The sequence below is a fragment of the Cydia pomonella genome, chromosome 1 (genome assembly GCF_033807575.1).
Source record: "Cydia pomonella isolate Wapato2018A chromosome 1, ilCydPomo1, whole genome shotgun sequence".
NCBI classification, from domain to species: Eukaryota; Metazoa; Arthropoda; class Insecta; order Lepidoptera; family Tortricidae; genus Cydia; species Cydia pomonella.
The window spans coordinates 46957668-46976468 of record NC_084703.1 but is presented as its reverse complement, the minus strand read 5'-3'; the positions used below and the strand labels follow the sequence as shown (position 1 = coordinate 46976468).

General features: G+C 39.0%; 1 protein-coding gene across 2 annotated transcripts; it reads right to left on the bottom strand.

Moving 5' to 3' along the window:
* Nucleotides 1-57: 57 nt before the first annotated feature.
* Nucleotides 58-14631, bottom strand: LOC133525546 (zinc finger CCCH domain-containing protein 13-like). Of its 2 annotated transcripts, XM_061861839.1 has the most exons (6): nt 14132-14631; nt 9697-11933; nt 9033-9229; nt 4378-4419; nt 1590-1742; nt 58-287 (listed from the first exon to the last, which is right to left on the bottom strand). In XM_061861839.1, exons 1-6 carry the CDS (start codon nt 14189-14191, stop codon nt 97-99), a joined length of 2880 nt encoding a protein of 959 aa, XP_061717823.1. In that variant the 5' UTR covers nt 14192-14631; the 3' UTR covers nt 58-96. The 2 variants fall into 2 exon arrangements, with proteins under 2 accessions (XP_061717823.1, XP_061717832.1); XM_061861848.1 differs by lacking the exon at nt 4378-4419 and having other exon boundaries at nt 14132-14628.
* Between the last annotated feature and the right edge of the window lie 4170 nt (nt 14632-18801).

The following is an 18801-nucleotide window of genomic DNA, read 5'->3' as shown; positions in this document are numbered from 1 at the left end:
GATGGTCGGGGTGGCGGCGGTTGCCCGGCCATGATTTGCTTGTATATCTCCATGTAGCGAGTGGGGTTACTAGCGAGTATACACCTTACAGTTACACTAACCTTGCATGGCAGTAATTTTGCTGGCCGCGGCGAGATATTCAGGTGGTGGGGGTGGCGGCGGTTGCCCGGCCATGATTTGCTTGTATATCTCCATGTAGCGGGTGGGGTTAGTGAGGCGTAAGTGCTCGTAGTACTGGTATTGTTGGCGTTGTAGTGCGTACGGGTCTGAGTATACGCTGTTGTAGCCTGAAAAGAGAATTAAAATTATTGATGACACCATATTCTCACTGTTATAGGTGTGAAATTGAGCATTTCGTTTAGGCCCGTATGTGTACCGATGGCTAAAAGAGAAGGTAATTTTGACGACGGGGATTGTAATGTAAGACATAGCCCCGACATAGCCTTGGCCTATATCAAGGCTATGTCGGGGTCATAACTGTGATGTTCATACGAAGAATTTTTATACTACTCATAGTAATAAAAATAGAACATTTTAAAAGTAAATAACTCAAATTCTCAAATTTATCAAAAAATATATAATAAATTGGATTATTTGAATACTTAGGACATTTTAAATCTTTTTGGGATTGCCTAATGTAATAATAATAATAGAAAACAACGTTAATTGCCATATCGTCATTGACCGAAGCTTTAGGAAAGGTCTCCGTTGTCTTTGATCCTTATTTTTTCACTGAATATATGTTCAAATTGTAAAATATCACAAAGTGGCGCCATCTAATAAATCAAAGGCCAAAGGTATGGTGCATCGTCATTTAGAATCAAAGTCAAATGGCTTAAAGTTTAAATGTGTCGAAAGATGACAGTAAAACTGTGGCTACAAAGTTTTCTTTGACAATACACCTCTATTTCAAATTGTCTTTGCTAGAGAATTACTATACCGCCATAGCCGGGTGGTCTAGTGGTCAGGATGTTAGCCGCGTTCGATTCCGGCCTTTACCACCGTGGACTCAGTCACTCTTAACACTTTTTTAGTATATGACATCTATTCCAGTTCATAAAACAACCTCTTCCTCGCGTTGTCCCGGCATTTGGCCACGGCTCGTGGGAGCCTGGGGTCCACTTGACAACTAATCCCAAGATTTGTCGTAGGCACTAGTTTTTACGACAGCAACTGACAGCAACCTTCCAACCCAGAGGGTAAACTTAGACCTGGTTGGGATTAGTCCGGTTTCCTCATGATGTTTTCCTTCACCGAAAAGCGACTCAAGCGACTGGTAAATATCAAATGATATTTCATACGTTCCTAAAAACTCATTCGTACCTAGTCACGTCTGAAAACATCGATACGATCGAAGTGCCAAAAATATGTATACACAACCTTATGGCCCATATATTAGGGTAGTGTATACATATTTTTGGCACGTTGTCCGTCTCGATATTTTCAGACGTGACCGTACGAGCCGGGTTTGAACCCGCGAGCTCTGGATTGCAAGACGCACGCTCTTACCGCTAGGCCACCAGCACTTCTCAGTTCATAAAACAACGCTGTTTACATATTTATGGCGCATGGTGCAGCTGTATCCTTACCATCGTAGTACGCATCAGTACGGTGCCGACGCCTATGTCTGTCCCTGTCAGACCGACGGCGGGAATCAGTCGACGCGAGCGTATCGTTCAACTCGTCGTCGGTAGGACCAGCGTCGCGGGACTCGGCGCGCGAGGGAGACGAGTACGGGTCGCCTGAAAGAGATAGAGATATTAGAACCTGAACAAAACTTTACAGAGTATGGTAGAAAAATTTCGGACCCTTTTTTTACTGGGGTAACATATGTAACATTTGGTTTAAAGTTATAAATAAATAAATCGACTTAGTCCCACAGTAAGCTCAATAAGGCTTGTGTTGTGGGTACTAGACCACGATATATATAATAGATATACACAGATAACTAAATGCCCTTACCAGGACTCGAACCTGGGACCTCTCGCTTCGTAGGCAGGGTCACTATTAACTAAGCAGGGAGGCCGATTCACACTCATAAATTTGATACCAATTCAAAAAAAAGTAAAACCCGCATCATCTCCTTTTGGTGGAAGTAAAATATTTCTCACTTTTTAACCTTTTGATCGCCAAAAACACCTATTTGTCGTTACTAGTCGTGCCCACAGCGCCAAGGACAGCTATAGGTGTTATGGCGGACGCTGTCAAAGTAACCTTCCCAGTAAGGTTTAAATTAGCTCGCTTGCGCCCGGGAGCTTGGCGTTTGAATGATATGTGCAGACATAGAAGTTTTTGTGGCAAAAACAAGTCCTTAAGAAAATGAAACATCGATAAGTCGGCCATAGATTAATAATTACAAGATGTAAATCCTACTTGCTGTAATTTATTTATTTACCGGGAAATTTCAAGAATGCAAATCAATTACAAATCCGACTATAATTTCTTTATTACATATATTAAGTATTTAAAAATAAAAACTTAAATTGTAGAATACAGTGTCAAAATATCAGAAAACTACTAATGGGTGTATCAAAGAAGATATCGAACGTGTTGTGTATTTCGCGGTAGCTACATACAATGTTAAAAATATCTATAACGTTAAGGTAACATCGATAATAGACATGTCGATATATGATTTTGTCAATTACTTTATTTTGCCACAAAAACTTCTGTCTGGATATGTGTGTTTATGACATAAAGCGTTCATAAGGTTAAATGAATTTCTCAATCGCCGCTTTCATACAAATCAATGTTGAATGTAAATTAGGAGCTTGTAGTGAGAGCACCCACGAAAGATTTTTAATGTTGTCGATATTAATAATTGTATACACATGATCTTTGTTAATTATGCATTTGCTTATGATATGTACAGTCAGCATCAATAGTAGCGGATAAAACAACGCGCCAAAAGCATCTGATATTCTGGATAACTTTTCCAAATATAGATAAATCTCTAAAATTTACATTCAAAAGTATATTTTTTATCGTCTTCATTGTTCTACATATAGAAACATCACATTTTGTTAAGCTGTTTCAGAATGGTAGATACTTTTGAAACCTTGTTTGATCCGCTACTTTTCATGCTGACTGTACAACTCGATGTGCAAGGAAATGATTGACATAATTCCAAAAAAACCTAATTCTAATATTAATACTAGTTTTAATACTGCAACATATTGAAAGGCATTAAAATAGCGTGTATCATACAAATATCACGCTCGCGTGATAATATACAGGGTCACCTGCAATAATATACGGGTTGCATATATAGGTCACACTGGGCAACTGTTACAATGGGTCCAACCCCGAAATAACAAAATCCAAAAATAAAAAAACACCCTTATTTCACCACAAATATGGTTCACTATGGCTGTGAACTTGTGGTGTTAATTAGCGAGTTTTGCTTGTCACCATACGATAGTGAATGTATAAGGGTAGTGTATACATATACATGTATACGACGACGGCAGAATCAGATATAACTTTTGTTTCTCAAGATACAGCTGTAAGTATTAAATTAAACTGATATGGACAATAGGGTAATATACCAGTTTTGAATGATTCCCGTTTAGTTTCACTAGACTTAAATCGACCGGGATATGGACCGCGATTACCTTTTATATTGTTTTCGAGCTCCCGATATTTCGACGCAGTTACATGCATCTTGTTCACGGGTAATATCGGGAGCACGAAAACAATACAAAATGTAATCACGGTCCATATCCCGATTGCATTAAGTCTACAGTAATACCGCCCAGTCTAATCGGATTCTATTTATGATACGTCAAAAAGTATGTATGAAGTTATTATGAGAATGCTGTGACGTCACAATCAAGGCCATCCATTTAAAATTAATACTAAAGCCAATGCCCCCATTCCCCTCCTCGGCAATAAAGTACAGTCGACATCAGATATATTGGAGCGGCCAAGGTGCTCACAAATATCTGAACACGCCTCTATTGTCAAGGCACAAGTGTGTGTTCACATATTATTGAGCACCTCGTCCGCTCCGATATATCTGATGGCGCCTACGTTTCTCACCGAACGGGCGGAGTCAGGCCGCATCGAAGCGCATTGTTATTATATTATGTATGGCGATGGAATTCGTCCGGAGCCGTCCGCGTCCGCGAGCAGCCGACCGGCTTGCGGTCGTACAAATTTGAAATGCGCACCGACGCGGCCCGAATCCGCCTGTTCGGTAGGAATCGTACTTAATGTTATATGACGTCTATGACAAACAGATTGATTTTTCTATAGGAAATAGCCATATTTATAGAATAAAATTCGTCATGTGCTGAACATTTAGGACGTAATGTTCTGAAATGTATAGAGATTTGACGTGTTAATGCGATCACACGCATGCATCTTCACAAATACCTTTTAAATCGGGGTCTTTGACGTCACCCGAAAATGTCACGACTGCAAAATAAATAAATATACTAAATATATTAATATATTAGATGAAACTTTAGGTTCATTGAGTCCCAGCGCGTACAAGTTTTTGCAGAAACTGAAGTCTCCTTGACGTAACTGGCGACCGAAGAGCTGGCGGCTTCCTCGCACAACGTATCAGTATTGTGATACAACGAGGAAATGCCGCCAGGATCCTTGGTACAATACTTCAAGGTCCTATTTTAGATTTAAGCTAGTTAGGGTTGCGTACCCAAAGGGTAAAACGGGACCCTATTACTAAGACTCCGCTTTCCGTCCGTCCGTCCGTCTGTCACCAGGCTGTATCTCATGAACCGTGATAGCTAGACAGTTGAAATTTTCACAGATGATATTTCTGTTGCCGGTATAACAAATACTAAAAAGTACGTAACCCTCGGTGGGCGAGTCCGACTCGCACTAGTCCGGTTTTTTTTATTAATAGTAGTACCTCTGACTAAATAAAGAATTAATAATGTGTATATTTAAAAATATTTTATTGATGATTCAGAAATCATCGTCTTCATCATCAAAATATAAATTAGAAGGAAACAAAAGATATGGAGCGCCACACGACACTTAAGACGGAAGATTGTGGCCGTCGTGCGGGTTTTTATTTTTACCTTTTTCCTTATCTCAATTATTCTGAAAAAATACTTCCGTTTAAAATATTGCTCATCAGTACCCCTAGTGTAAATGTATTCGATAGCGAAACGTGACGTACGAGTTTGCGTTATGTCTCATTTTGTATGGGATTTCGAGTTTCCAAAACGTCCCATTTGGCGCGCTGTTTCTAAATCCCATAAAAAATGTGACTTAACGCAAACGGGCACGTCACGTTACGCCATCGAATAAATTTACACTAGGGGTACAGATCCCTCGACCATACCACTAACTATTTTATACTAAAATTATATTGCTACAGGTATGTAGGCTAACGATATACAGCTGAAAATAAATCAATATAAGACATGCATTTCATTTTTAACCGACTTCAAGATTTCAAAAGAGGAAGGTTATCAATTTGGTTGTATGTTTTTTTTTTAATGTTTGTTACTCCATAACTCCGTCATTTGAGTCATTTCTGAACCGATTATGAAAATTGTTTTTTTGTTTGAATTTATATATATACAGATTGGTCCCGTTTTTGTCAAAACTTAGTTCTGATGATGGGATTCATGAGGAATCGAGGGAACCCTTCAAATGTGAAAGGCATAAATATAATGATTTTTGTATTTTCTGTAACAAATCAAGCATTTACATTTAAAAAAGTGACATTTGATGAAGTGGAACTACTGATGATGATCAGAATGGAACTCTTCAACGACGCATAGTACACGTTTGGCGATTTGTCCTCTTCGCTGTGTTGGTTAAGCAAATTAGATTTTCAAGACATATTTTTGTCAAGTTAGAAATATAACATTTGAATCGTAAAAATACGGTGAAAACATATTTCTTCAATTATTTTCCAAATTAAGCTCAACCAATAGAGACTTGAAGGAACTCTCATAGAGACAATCATTTGGCACGAGAGTGTTGCTTTAGAGCGGTCAAGGATTTTAATTTCAGTACTATTTTGTACCTTGTCACACTGACAATAGGCATGATGACACGTTATGAAAAACTGTTCTACATACAGTGTATCCCTAGCCATTGTACAAAGCCGAAATGTACATATGCATTAGGGTATTTAGAACCAGTGTACAAAGTATCATAACAACCGGTGTGGCGGTTTCGAAGAAATTAACATATTACCATATTTTACTTTGGAGCAGCCTGTATGTGTTAGTAGCTAACCTAAAACCTAAGGTAATATCCTCAAAGAATCGTATGGAACCTTCTTCGACCTTTTTGATTATCTTTTTTATTTATGACACTAATAAGCTTCTGACTTTTGAAAAATGTCATCATTATCAAATATTTCGAACAAATTGTCAAAGACACTGCCAAAGATTAACACAGTCTGTTTCTTTTTGTTGTCGATAATTGCAAATAACTTTTGTTCGAAAATTTTATTTTTTTATCTTTTGTCCTAATTAAAAAAATATGAACGTCAGAGCATTCCTGAGAAGTAACCCTACGTGGGATTTCAGGGTTTGTCCAATGGCTAAGGTCACCCTGTATAATGTTTAGAAACATTTATTATGTAGGTACAGATTTTTCTACAGACAATACGGGCTTTCCACTAAAAAAGGGTAATGAGCGGAAACGGAGCTAGCGAACTGAGCGGACCGGAGGAAATTAGCTGTGCACTTCCACTAAAAAAGAGTTCCAGCATTTGCCTTCCACTGCCAGCGGATCTTGCGGAGCGAGCGAGGCTGGAAATTGAGGCTGGGTCAGATGAGCGAGTTTGTGAGCTTCCATTAGAAGCGACTTATGATTAATATTTATTTGATATAAACCAACTTGTATCGTAACCGAACGACGTAAAATAAAAGCGCAAAGAATCACTTTATTTGGGTAATGGCCGCTATGGGTATTTGTTTACACAAGTGTGACGTCATGCGCTCTGATTGGTGTTTAACATATCATGGCGGGCGTCCGTATTTTTTAGTTTAATTTTAATAAAATAAATAATAATCACTTACTTAATAAAAAAATATAAGCATTTTTCGAATTCTATGATTAAAATTTAACTTATTTTCAATTACTCTCATCATGCCTATAGTCTGTTCGGAAAGAGAAGAGTCGTGGAATTTATTGGGCCCCATACATTCCACGACTCTTTCAACATAGACTCTAGTATGAGGTCACTATCGACTTACATATTGATTGCCACTGTGACAAGGTACCAAATGGTACGGAAATAAATTCTATGACTTAACTAGCGTACATAAATTGGATATGTATTGATTTAAGATAATCGGCCGATATTCTTATCGTGTTTACACGCAATCTGAGAGATATGGACGTGTCAGGCGTGAGATAACCATTTTAAATGATATAAGTTCTTTTTAGGGATCACTTTTGTGATACAGATTGATTTTAAATTTATCATAGTAGTCCGAGCGTTAGCGAAGGCCTTCCTTACAGCTTGGGTAAAAATGCTTTCGTATGAATTCTCAACCGATTCTCATGAAGTTTTGTGAGCAGGTTCTATGATTAAATATAATTGTTTTGTCGATTCAGTTTTTGGGAATATTTCAAAATGGCGGAGCATATATTTCTTCAGTTTCAGGTTAAGCTCGCGAGGACTATAGCACACAGAACCACTAGTCATGGTCTATTAGTTTCTGTCTAAAACCAAAACTTGTTCTGCTTTGTATGTATTATATATACGTTTTAATTTTAATTTAAAAATAATAAAGGTATGAATGATTTCAGAGGCACAATAACAAAACATCAGCATTTATACGCCTAAGTTATTCTTGGACGTACAGTCAGAGAATATTTTCCGTATACATAATTTCGTTTTCTGTAGCAGGGTACGAAATGGCACTGAAGTTAAAGTCCTTGACCGTACAGCCGGACTAGCACATGATTGGCGCGACAGCGACAGATCTCGCGGCGAGATAGACTACCCGTCCCTCTTTAATTAACATAGAAAAAGACGGGTAGTCTATCTCACATCTTTATTTATATCTGTCATCTTTATACAATTTTGCGTTTAAAGGCTGTGTGCTCTGTACCGACTTCGTGTGCGTAGAAATGTTAGAGCCATTCAGGCATGCACGCACACGTCACGCAAGTATTGTGCCATCTCTCATAAGGATCAGTATATTACAACGCGCAAGTGCACGTCTACGCACACGGATCCAGTGTGCACAGGCCTTTAAGGTTATGTGAAAAATAATATAATAATATGTACACATGGACATTGTCTCTGAACGATGATGAAAAACCTGTAGACCGCTATAACGGATTATATGATGTACAAGTAAATAATTAACATGACAAGTCTGGTAAATGTCAATCATATGTATTCAAAATTTCAGGTCAATCGGAAACCGGGAAGTAGGTCAAATTCAGCTTCAAAGATTTGACCCACGCAAACATACATACTAGACTACTACTAGACTCGGCAAGATGGCGTCACTCAGTCAGCTGTTCAAAATGGCGCCGCACGAAATAACTGCAGTGGCTTGCGTTTCTTTTATTTTGCTATTTGAAGCAATTCGAAAGAAAGTGAGGAAGAAAAGAAGGACACAACAATTTGAAACGCTTGTTATTTTTTTTTTCCAAAGTTGTACCCACGCATAACCACGCGCACCATAATCAAACACGTGTAAAGCTTGACCAGTAATATATGATCACGCGCCATATTACGGAATTTCATTAGAACTAAATGTTTCATACTAAAATGAACTGTCACCACATACATGAGAATAACAGCGCCCTCTTGACGATAATCATATATTTCGATTAGAATTTTATTATATGATCATTGTCTTTACACTGGCGCGCGGCAAACGTCTGAGGCGTCTTTGAGCATGACGAAAAACCGACACCGAGCGGCTCGGCCAAGGTCGCGCTCGGGCGAGGAAAAGCGCGTATGCTCGCTCTGTGTGGACCCGCCTCTGGCTGTCCTAATAGCATTTTACAAGAAAAATTGCACCTTGTGTGGTGACCTCTTTGAAACGCTGTGTAGTCTGTCAGTAACTCACCTCTTCTATCCTCGTCCCGTCTCAAGCTGCCGTATTTGCGATTGGGATCAATGTCCCTGTATCGTCCGTAGCGTCGTCGCTCGTCGTCGTCGTAGCGACGGTCGCGCTCGATCGTGTTGTAGCGATGTCGGTCGTCGTAACGACGGTAGTCGTCCGGGCGGGGTGGCTTGGACGAGTGCGAGCCTTCGCGGTAACGTCTATAAACATTTTATTAAATTTATATGACATAATCTTAATTAAATAAGTAAGATTTTTGTTAACCCTACGGCACGTCATCGTGAACCTTATCGCAATGCACGAAGGTTGATATTGGGATGTAACCGCGCGCGTCATTTAACGCGTTGGTGGTCAAAGGATTAAAAATCTCAGCTTTTATCGCGTACTGTATTTTTCTTCAAACATCCATCTTCTCTTCATTCACGTAAGTCTCAACGACGTGCGTTGTATCAAGGTCACTTCCAGTCTCCATCATCAGATCAGCACGATATGTTACGATAATATTGCATAGTTATTGGTTTTACTTAAGTGTGCCAAATTTCAACTCAATTGAGTGTAAAGAAGTGGTCGATGACGGTCTGCAAAATTTGAAAGTCCAAACTTTATAAAAATGATACAATGATACAAAACAAGCATACTGTAGAGTAAATTAATCTATTTTTCTTACCTGCGTTCTCTTTCCCTGTCGCTATAGTAATCGGTATCTTCCGTCTCATACCGACGACTCCTCGTTCCGCGGCGATGTTTCCTACCGTCAGGACTCGCCTCCCTTTCTCTCCCATCTCTCCTCTCCCTCCTATCCTTATCATCTCGCTCTCTCCTCCCGGACCTTGCATCTCTGTCATACTTCCTGTCTCTTGAGTATCTCCCATCATCTCTATCCTTATCTCTCGAGGGCTTGTGTTTTCTGTCCCTCCTTGGGCTTGATTTGATTCTATCCCTCTCTGAATCCTCTCCTGACGTCCTGTTGAGAGATTGACGTCGCGAGCTTGACACAGGATGGTCATTCTCGGACAAGTCCGTCTTTCTATCCATTCCTGGATCTGTTGCGTTGGTATCAGCGCCATCGAAGTGTTCTCTGGTATAATTTAAATCAGAAGATGTAGCGACGCTTAGGTCCTGGAGATTCTCGCCTTCCATCATGACTTCCCGTTGTTGCTCTTCAGGAGGTCCATTATAATCGGAGGATACATCGTTAGAGCTTCCCCGGACGTTGAAAGGATTCCTAGGCGGTTCCGTATAGTCTGAACCGTCCACGTTCTGCTCTCGTATATCAGAAGGTCCGGCGTTTGGGTAATCATGGTCCACGCCCGTTACGACTCTGTGCTCGTTGTAACCGGCTTGATATTGAGGGTATTCGTCGTTGCTTGGTTCGCCGGGAACCATCCTGCCTATGATAGGTCGTCCTGATCTTTGTGGCTGGGAATAGTCAGGGGTCTGTTGGCCATCGGCTTGGCGGTAAGGGCGAGGGTTCTCGTCTGTAGGCTGCCCATCTATGTGTCTATCCATGTAGTTATCCGGCTGGTTGTAGGAGTTATCTGCTTCAGTTTGTTGTCCCGGCACCATGCGAGCTAAACCTGGTGGGGGCTCGTCGGAATTAGACTCCTGTTGGCCTACAACCATCCTTCTTAATCCTGGTGGAGGCGGCAAGCCCCTACTGAAGTCAGTATTCTCATAATCACCCGTAGACAGATGCGCCGTCTGCAAATACTCGTTCCTATCGTTCTGTGGCGCGACTTCCAAATTATCTGGTACCTGTGGATTTACTTGCAGTGGTCTGAAAGCTACCTGAGGCTGGTCTGGGCGTTCTGAATTGTCCGGAGTCGTTTCCAGGTTCGCTCCAAATCCTACTGGAGCTCTGTGCTGGACTTTGTTGACTGCTGCCGGCGAATTCAAGGCCGTCATCCCTGGGAAAGGTTGATTAGGCGTGGTGGATTTACTAGGAGTGCTTTTATGAGAGAATGAGCCTGTGTTCTTAAAGGGGTTCTGGCTTGAAGCCGGGAAGTTAGTAGGAGGTAGTGGCAAGTTTGAGACGGGAGGAGGTATACCGGCAGGGGACCTTGACGGCGAAGGCGCCTCATGTCGCTCCTGTGTCTCATCGTTAGCGATGCTCATTTCTTGCAGCGAAGAAGCGAGCTCGTCAGGTTTTCGGTCCCTTCTCTCGATCTCTTCAACAGTCGGCGTAGGCCAATCGATCGGGGGCATTAACTCTTCTTGGCCTTGGAAATTAAAATTAGTTGTATCGTTATGCCCTGGGCTACTTTTCGTAGAATTCCTAGATTGATTTTCGCTCCGATACGTGCTTTCGGAGTGGAGTGGATCGCTGGATTCCTGAGACATTTGGGACTCGATAGACCACTGAGGTGTTAAGTCAGAGTTCAATCTTTTCCCAAGTGCTAAGTTTGGCAGTCTTTCCTTAACTGCCTCCTTATCACTTAGCTTGACATCCTCTTTCGGTGGTTCAGATTTAAGTTCTTGAGTCTCAGCAGGCTTCTCCTCTTTTTTGTCTTCCATGGTCCAGTTCCAAGTGTCGGTTGAAGCAAAGCTTTCTTCTATGACATTTGCGTTGTTGAACGCTTGGGGTTGGTTTTGGGCAGCAAGTTGGGCCTGTTTGGCTGATTCGTCCCAGCCCCAGTCCCAGTTGTCTTCCCAGGCGTCTGTGTGGCCCTGCGAAGGCTGATTGGGTTGGTTTGGATAGTATTGGTAGCCGGGTTGGGGTTGGTAGCCCGGGTAGTTTTGGTTGTATGGTTGCTGATACATCTGGTTGGCATTGGGGAACTCCGGTTGGAAGGGGTATTGTTTGTATTGTTGCTGTTGTTGTGGTATTGGTTGTTGTTGTTGAGGCCACTGTTGTGGTGGCACCCCTGCATAGCCTGGATACATGTTTTGTTGGTTATTGAATTGCTGTAACAAATAACATAAGTTTCAGTGAAAAATCAGTTTTTATAACAAACAACTTTTACATACACTATAATACAAGATGCATATCACTTATGTACAAAAATACTGAATTTCAATGGTTTTTTTTTTTCATTATATTAAAAGATAAATACGTACCAAAGAGAAGATTGTGATAGACAGGTAAGGTCAAGGATAAAATTTGCCCGCTAGTTTGACAACCAAAACAGATGGCGCTGTACTGACCATATGTATTTTGTTCACTGAATTATTAAACATCAAAATTTGACAGCCAAAGTTACCGCATCGCATAATGTATGGAGCTGTACAGCGCCATCTCGTTTAGTTATCAAACTCCAAGCTCGTAATTATCTTAGGAAGGAGGGGTGGGAATATATCAGTGACTATAAAAACGTTAAAATGGAAATGGGCTGGACATATTGCAAGAGAAGGTAAAAATAAGTGGGATAGAGAGGTAGCGGAATGGTATCCTAGAGATGGAAGGAGGAGAGAAGGTAAACCAAAAATGAGATGGATCTGATAACTTTTTGACAGTGCAAGCCTTATGATTTCGTCTTGGCAACATTTTACATGAACATGTTTTTGATGGGATAATTCAATCATAAGCTTATTGTAAATACGGTTATTATAAAATAAGGTCCACTAAGGGTCAATTAACACCTTCGCTGCGGCAATAAAATTACCTACTGGGTGATGACATTTAAGACCGTTGTGAGTTCACTGTGATGATGACACAACAAAGTAAGTGGTTTTAATTTTTAATTTCTTTTTAAAGCAGAAAGCATAGCAGAAAGAATGAATAGATTCGCTCTGCAAATAATATTTAGAGGCATTTGACTAGAAAACCTGCTTTTTATGATCTGAACATGCCAGGAATCCAATGTTTGGTCTGTATTTCTTCTTAAAAATTTAATAGTGTCAAACTAAAATTAAATTGCCTAGCATACTTAAAGAAATTGAGAGGTGGTTATTAGACATGTGCAGACTTGAGTGCTTTAGATGAACTATATCTTTTGATTCAACTCACTGATGATTGAACTAGCTCAGTAACTCATCTATCTCAGTGTTGTGTGTTCGCTCTTTCCCACTCATGGTTCGTATGAGCCAACCAAGCATGATCAGCGATTGAGACAATGTGAATATGTCTCAGAGCAGTTCGGGAGAACATGGCAGGATCGTATTGCGTGATTTGCCATCTTGGTGGCACTTATGGCTGTCTGTATTATTGATTGACATCTCTCTCATCTACTCACTTGTGAATAATATAGTCTACAGATCCACTGAGCGAAAGGAGTGATATATATCACCTCAAGATATGAATCAATCTTTTCAAGTCAGTGAAGCGTTTTCCGCATCTCTAGTGGTTATGTTCTTTGACACTAAACTAACTTATACAAAAAATTTAGGAGCATTTGCCTAAAACTACAATTAAAAACACAAATATTTCATTGCTTTAGATTGACTTTAGGATTAGGGTAACCAGTCCTAAAGTTGGTCACATTCCTCGTACATACTGTGGTTAGAGTACAATGCCCTGAAGTAAACCATTTTGTTTTACATACTGCAGCAAAAATTATGTTACTTAGGTGTCCAATAGTGTTGTTACTCCCTCACATCATGTATTACACACAATGTATGCCCCTCCTCCCCTCCACTGGGTCTTCTGGTCATATCAACTTGCCCTCCCATAATCCATTGGCTGATGACACCCTTGTAGGTGGCCAACTTAATACATGTTTCCCTATGTTTACAGTAATGGAGCTGATAAAAAAGAGCACAGCCTAAATTACAATATATATGTACAATTCAGAAGCAATGACAGAAAATGAATGAATGAAGAACAAGATAATAAAATATATGTAAAAAATAGTTCAGAGGTATGGGGTATACAAATACAGCACGAATTAATGATGTAAAAGCTACTCTAACCCATACTGCTTAGCAATATTGCGTCGTCATCAAATGATACAACAGGTTAGTATCACAAAAAATATGGGTTAGTGATATGCGAAAAACTCGCTATAAACGAGTATAAAATTATTATAAGCACGTAATATACCCAAAAGAAGCATAAACACGTAAATATAGATTATAACATGTGAAAAAACGTATTAAACGCGGCCATAACAAAACTGTTTGCAGTGGAAACTACGAACACGTATACCTAGGGATACAGGACTTACCTGAGGGTTGAAGGCCGCCTGGTCCCCGGGCGGTCCTCCCGGCTTCTTGGCCCACGACATGGCCCTTTAATTACGTAACATTCGCGAGGAATCCGCACGCATATGCTAGCTACAACAATACCAGTCACTCTCTGACATGCACCGCACTTTCACTTGTCACCTTTCACTGTAAACTTTGAAACGATGCGACATAAATACGTATTCAAGGCTTATTTCTTGCGTTTTAGAAGTAATTAGTACATTTGTTGGGTTATTTCATAAATATTTCAGAGGAAAGTACATTGTTGACAGAGAGCCATCGATCGGAGCGAAGGTGCCCCGTTGGCAGTGTAGCCATGTACGTTACGACATGACATGATTGCCAAACCCATACGAAGACGTGGAAGGAATTTTAAAGTAGATGAAATCTGCTGCTATGGAAATGTTATAGATATTTTGTTTTTCCTATATTAAAGCCTTTGACAAATGTAAACTGAAATAGGGAGGGAGGTTCAAAGAATGTTTTGGTAAAATAATTTACCAAACTGGAAAGAGTTAAATAGTGAAAGATAAAAAAAAATTTATTTCATTAAATACACTTAAATTTAAATAATATTTTGTTGTAATGTGTCTATTCTATTACTACTTATATTTATTAAAATTAAACAATCGGGTTTTTTTGATTACTGTATTCCTTTTCTTATCTGTCTATGTGTCAAACAATCAGCCAATCAGTGCAAAGGACGTCATGTTTATCCTTCTTTTTAATTTCGTTTTTGTTACAAACGTAGTGATTATATGCTCTTTGGCTAGTAGTGGCTACGTAGTGATTATATGCTCTTTGCCGTGTCTTAATCCAACCTCGACATTGGCAGAATCATCAACACCTTGATGGAGCCATAACACGAAAAATTGATTGATTGATTGTGTTTCGGCTCGCGGCTGGTCTCGTGTCTCGGCCACAGACCCTAAACTTGACTCGCTAATCAATTTTAAACTCAAGCGGTATAAGCCAGCTGTTACCGTAGCCTCCGTTATTTTATTACGTATATCATAAAGTATTCATATAGCATTTTTAGTGACGATATCGAAGCTTCAATTAATGGCTATTCCGTTTCGCTACTTCGATATATAACATGATTAAAATCGACAAGTCCACATTCCGTAAAACCACCCAACTATAGTCCAAAGCTCCCAACTATGGTCCACAAATAAACTCAATTTTTCTCGTTCAGGTGTGTATTTTACTATATTTTTGTAGTTCTAAGGCAAAGTATGTTTATAAATGGAAGGTAAAACTAGGAGTAAACCACAAGGAACATTGGTATAGATACTTAATTTCCTTTTGAACTTGTGGACCATAGTTGCAGTATTGGACTATAGTTGGGTAGTTTTACGGTTCCTAAAAACATGCTATAAACCCACACGTACACACGGCGTAGCTTTATATACAATATGTTCATAAGCGCATTGTAATATGCCTACTTGAAAAATAAACTATATTTATCTTTATTCTTTGGGTAGTACTATTATTTATTCTGCGCTTCGGGCCCGATATTATTCGAAGAATCTGGTTCGGCCCGACTCTCAGTTGGTTAGAACCTGTGTGACAGTTTGACTCCATCACAACAAAATGATAATAGCTCCTTCCACACCACACAACAAAGCACACCTGAACCTGATGTTATTATGTACTGTGATGAAATTGGAAGCAATATGAGCACATTTTTAAACTATTACTCAAAGGGACTTAATACAATCAACAATTGTCTGCCTCATAGTAGCCTTGAAAATCTCTCAAAACGAATTTTAAATGATAGTACTATTAATTCAAAGACAACACTGCTTATTCTTATGGAGAATAGGGGTAATGTGAATAAAAATAATTTAAAAATATTCTTTGAACAATTAGAGACACTTATAGTGAATGAAATTATTATGTTCACATTCCTCTATTGTGAGCAAATATCAGAGGCAGAAAATAACACTAGGTGTAAGTTAAATACATCTTTTTACATATAGTGTTAGGGACCGTGCGCGTTGGAGGGTCTGCCATCTTGTGGTCTGAATCGGAACCATAAACAGGCACATTTACACGTCAAGTGTTTACTTGTGCATAGTAGGTTCTGCCATCTTGTGGGCTACATCGGAACAAAAAACATCACATTTACGCCTCGCGCCAAAAATCTGACGGCTCCTGTGCTGCCTCCTATAGTTCATGCACGCTCCCTATTGACACTTACAAATTTGTGAGTTAGCTTGTGTTTAGCTTCTAGTAAATCTAATGAAAAATACTGCAAACATATAAAGTACATCAAATCATGGTGCATCAACACATTCAATGTATTAGAGGAAAAGATTTACAGGTTGAACCATTGTATCCATGTCTGTTGAACGGACTATAGAACTAAGTGCAGTAGAATTGGAGCAATTTATTGTTGTCTGTTTGTATAGGCCGCCTTTAAGTAATTTTGAAATATTTGAAAGCATAGTGGAATCTGTCCTACTCAAAATATCACCTTCTAGTAAGAAATTACTTAAATGCGGCGACTATAATTTAAATATTTTGGAAAAATTCAACAATAAGTTGTAGATTGTTGAATCTTTTCAAATCATGTAATCTCAACCACATGTTTATGGAGCACTACACATTTACGTATAACATCCTACCGTTTACAATTGAATTGAGATTCAATTTTGTATACACCAAATCTGTTAAGTAGATTTCTTTCGACTGTTTCCTCCTCCAAAACGCAACCAATCATTATGAAATTTTAAAAATTGCAAGAGGAATAAATAATCTATGCCGCTATGTTTTGATATTTTGGATATTTGTTGTCATATTTGTATACTGTGCCTTTTTTTACAGCCAATTCAATTGAGCCGTTTATGCGATTTTCGGGGCGCTGTAAGTTTCTTCAAAATAAAATAATCCAAATAAGCAAAACATAGCGGCACAGATATTGATGATATTGATCTTATTTGAAAAAAACCATTGCTCTAGGTTAAAAATCCAGGGAGGAAACAGTCGAGAGCGTTTGTATGGAAAAAGCACAACTAGGAATTCCTCTTAAATTTAGGGCATAATTCTACGTTAATATTTATTACCGTAGAATTATGTCTTGGAGCTTTGATGTGTTAGGATCCTTTACTAACTGCACGAAGCCCTGTTGCTTTAGCTCTGAAACCAAATATATAATCTCATTAGCGGTAACTTTGAATTCAATTTAGGTAAACAAAGGTTGGGTAAAGGTAAAAAATCATTGACCTATGTCTAAGGACGGGCACTAAAAATGGTGCTAGTTCAGTTGTGTCACTCATGAATTCGAGCCAATCGTGCAGTCTAACGGAACTAGTTGCGAGTTGCGACCAATCGCGCGCGTGATGCGAACTCATCAACCAATCGCGTTGGGTTATTCCCAGTAATTACCACCAAGTTGTTACCAGTGGTAACTACTGGGAATTTTTTCCCCACCTTTTACTACTGGGAATATAAAATCCCACTAGTTACCACCAACTCGGTTTGGTGGTAACTACTGGGATTTAATAACTATTGTAAAAAGTGGGAATTTTTTTCCCAGTATAGTTACCACCAACATTTTGTTAGAGTTCAATACTAATAAAAACAATAGAAATAGTAAAGTATAAATAAAGAGTGCTTTAATAAATAGTTATAAGTCGTTTAGTGTTTCAATTAACTGCTTTAAAGGTGATCAAAAATTTTAAAACCGATGCAATTGCATAAAATTAAAAGTTAAAGAGAAATTAACGTTTGATTCAAATTTATTTTATTAATTGTAAATTGAATTAATTGTGACGTTATCTATGAAACCTGAATCTTTTTGTCGAGGGCGCTTACGCCGCACTGCGTAGCGCAGCGTTGTATTTATATAGGAGCATCGCTGATAATGGCGTAAGCACCATCGACAATAAGGTCCGTTTCAATAAATAACGTCACAATTATACGAACGAACAAACAAATCAGTCAAAGATCGACTATTTTTAATCATTTTGAAAGCAGTTTACTGAATCAGTAATAAGTTATAATTCAACTAATAACTAATTAACTTATAATTCATTCGACTTAATTAATTATTGATTAAAGCACTCTATATTTAGACTGTTTTTAGGGTTCCGTTGCCAAATGGCAAAAAACGGAACCCTTATTGATTCGTCATGTCCTTCTGTCTGTCCGTTTATGTCACAGCCACTTTTTTCCGAAACTATAAGAGCTATACTGTTCAGACTTGGTAAGTATATGTATTCTATGAACCGCATTAAGATTTTTACACAAAAATAGAAAAAGAAACAATAAATTTTGGGGGTTCCCCATACTAACTAGAACTGAAAGTTAAAAAAAAGCATTTTCACAGAGACACTTTCACTTCTAAAATAAGAGAATGATAAAACTAAAAAAAATAATATGATGTACATTACCATGCAAACTTCCATCGAAAATTGGTTTGAACGAGATCTAGTAAGTAGTTTTTTTAATACGTCATAAATTGTACGGAACCCTTCATGGGCGAGTCCGACTCGCACTTGGCCGCTTTTTTAGGGTTCCGTAGTCAACTAGGAACCCTTATAGTTTCGCCATGTCCGTCTGTCTGTCTGTCTGTCTGTCCGAGGCTTTGCTCCGTGGTCGTTAGTGCTAGAAAGCTGAAATTCGGCATGGATATATAAATCGATAA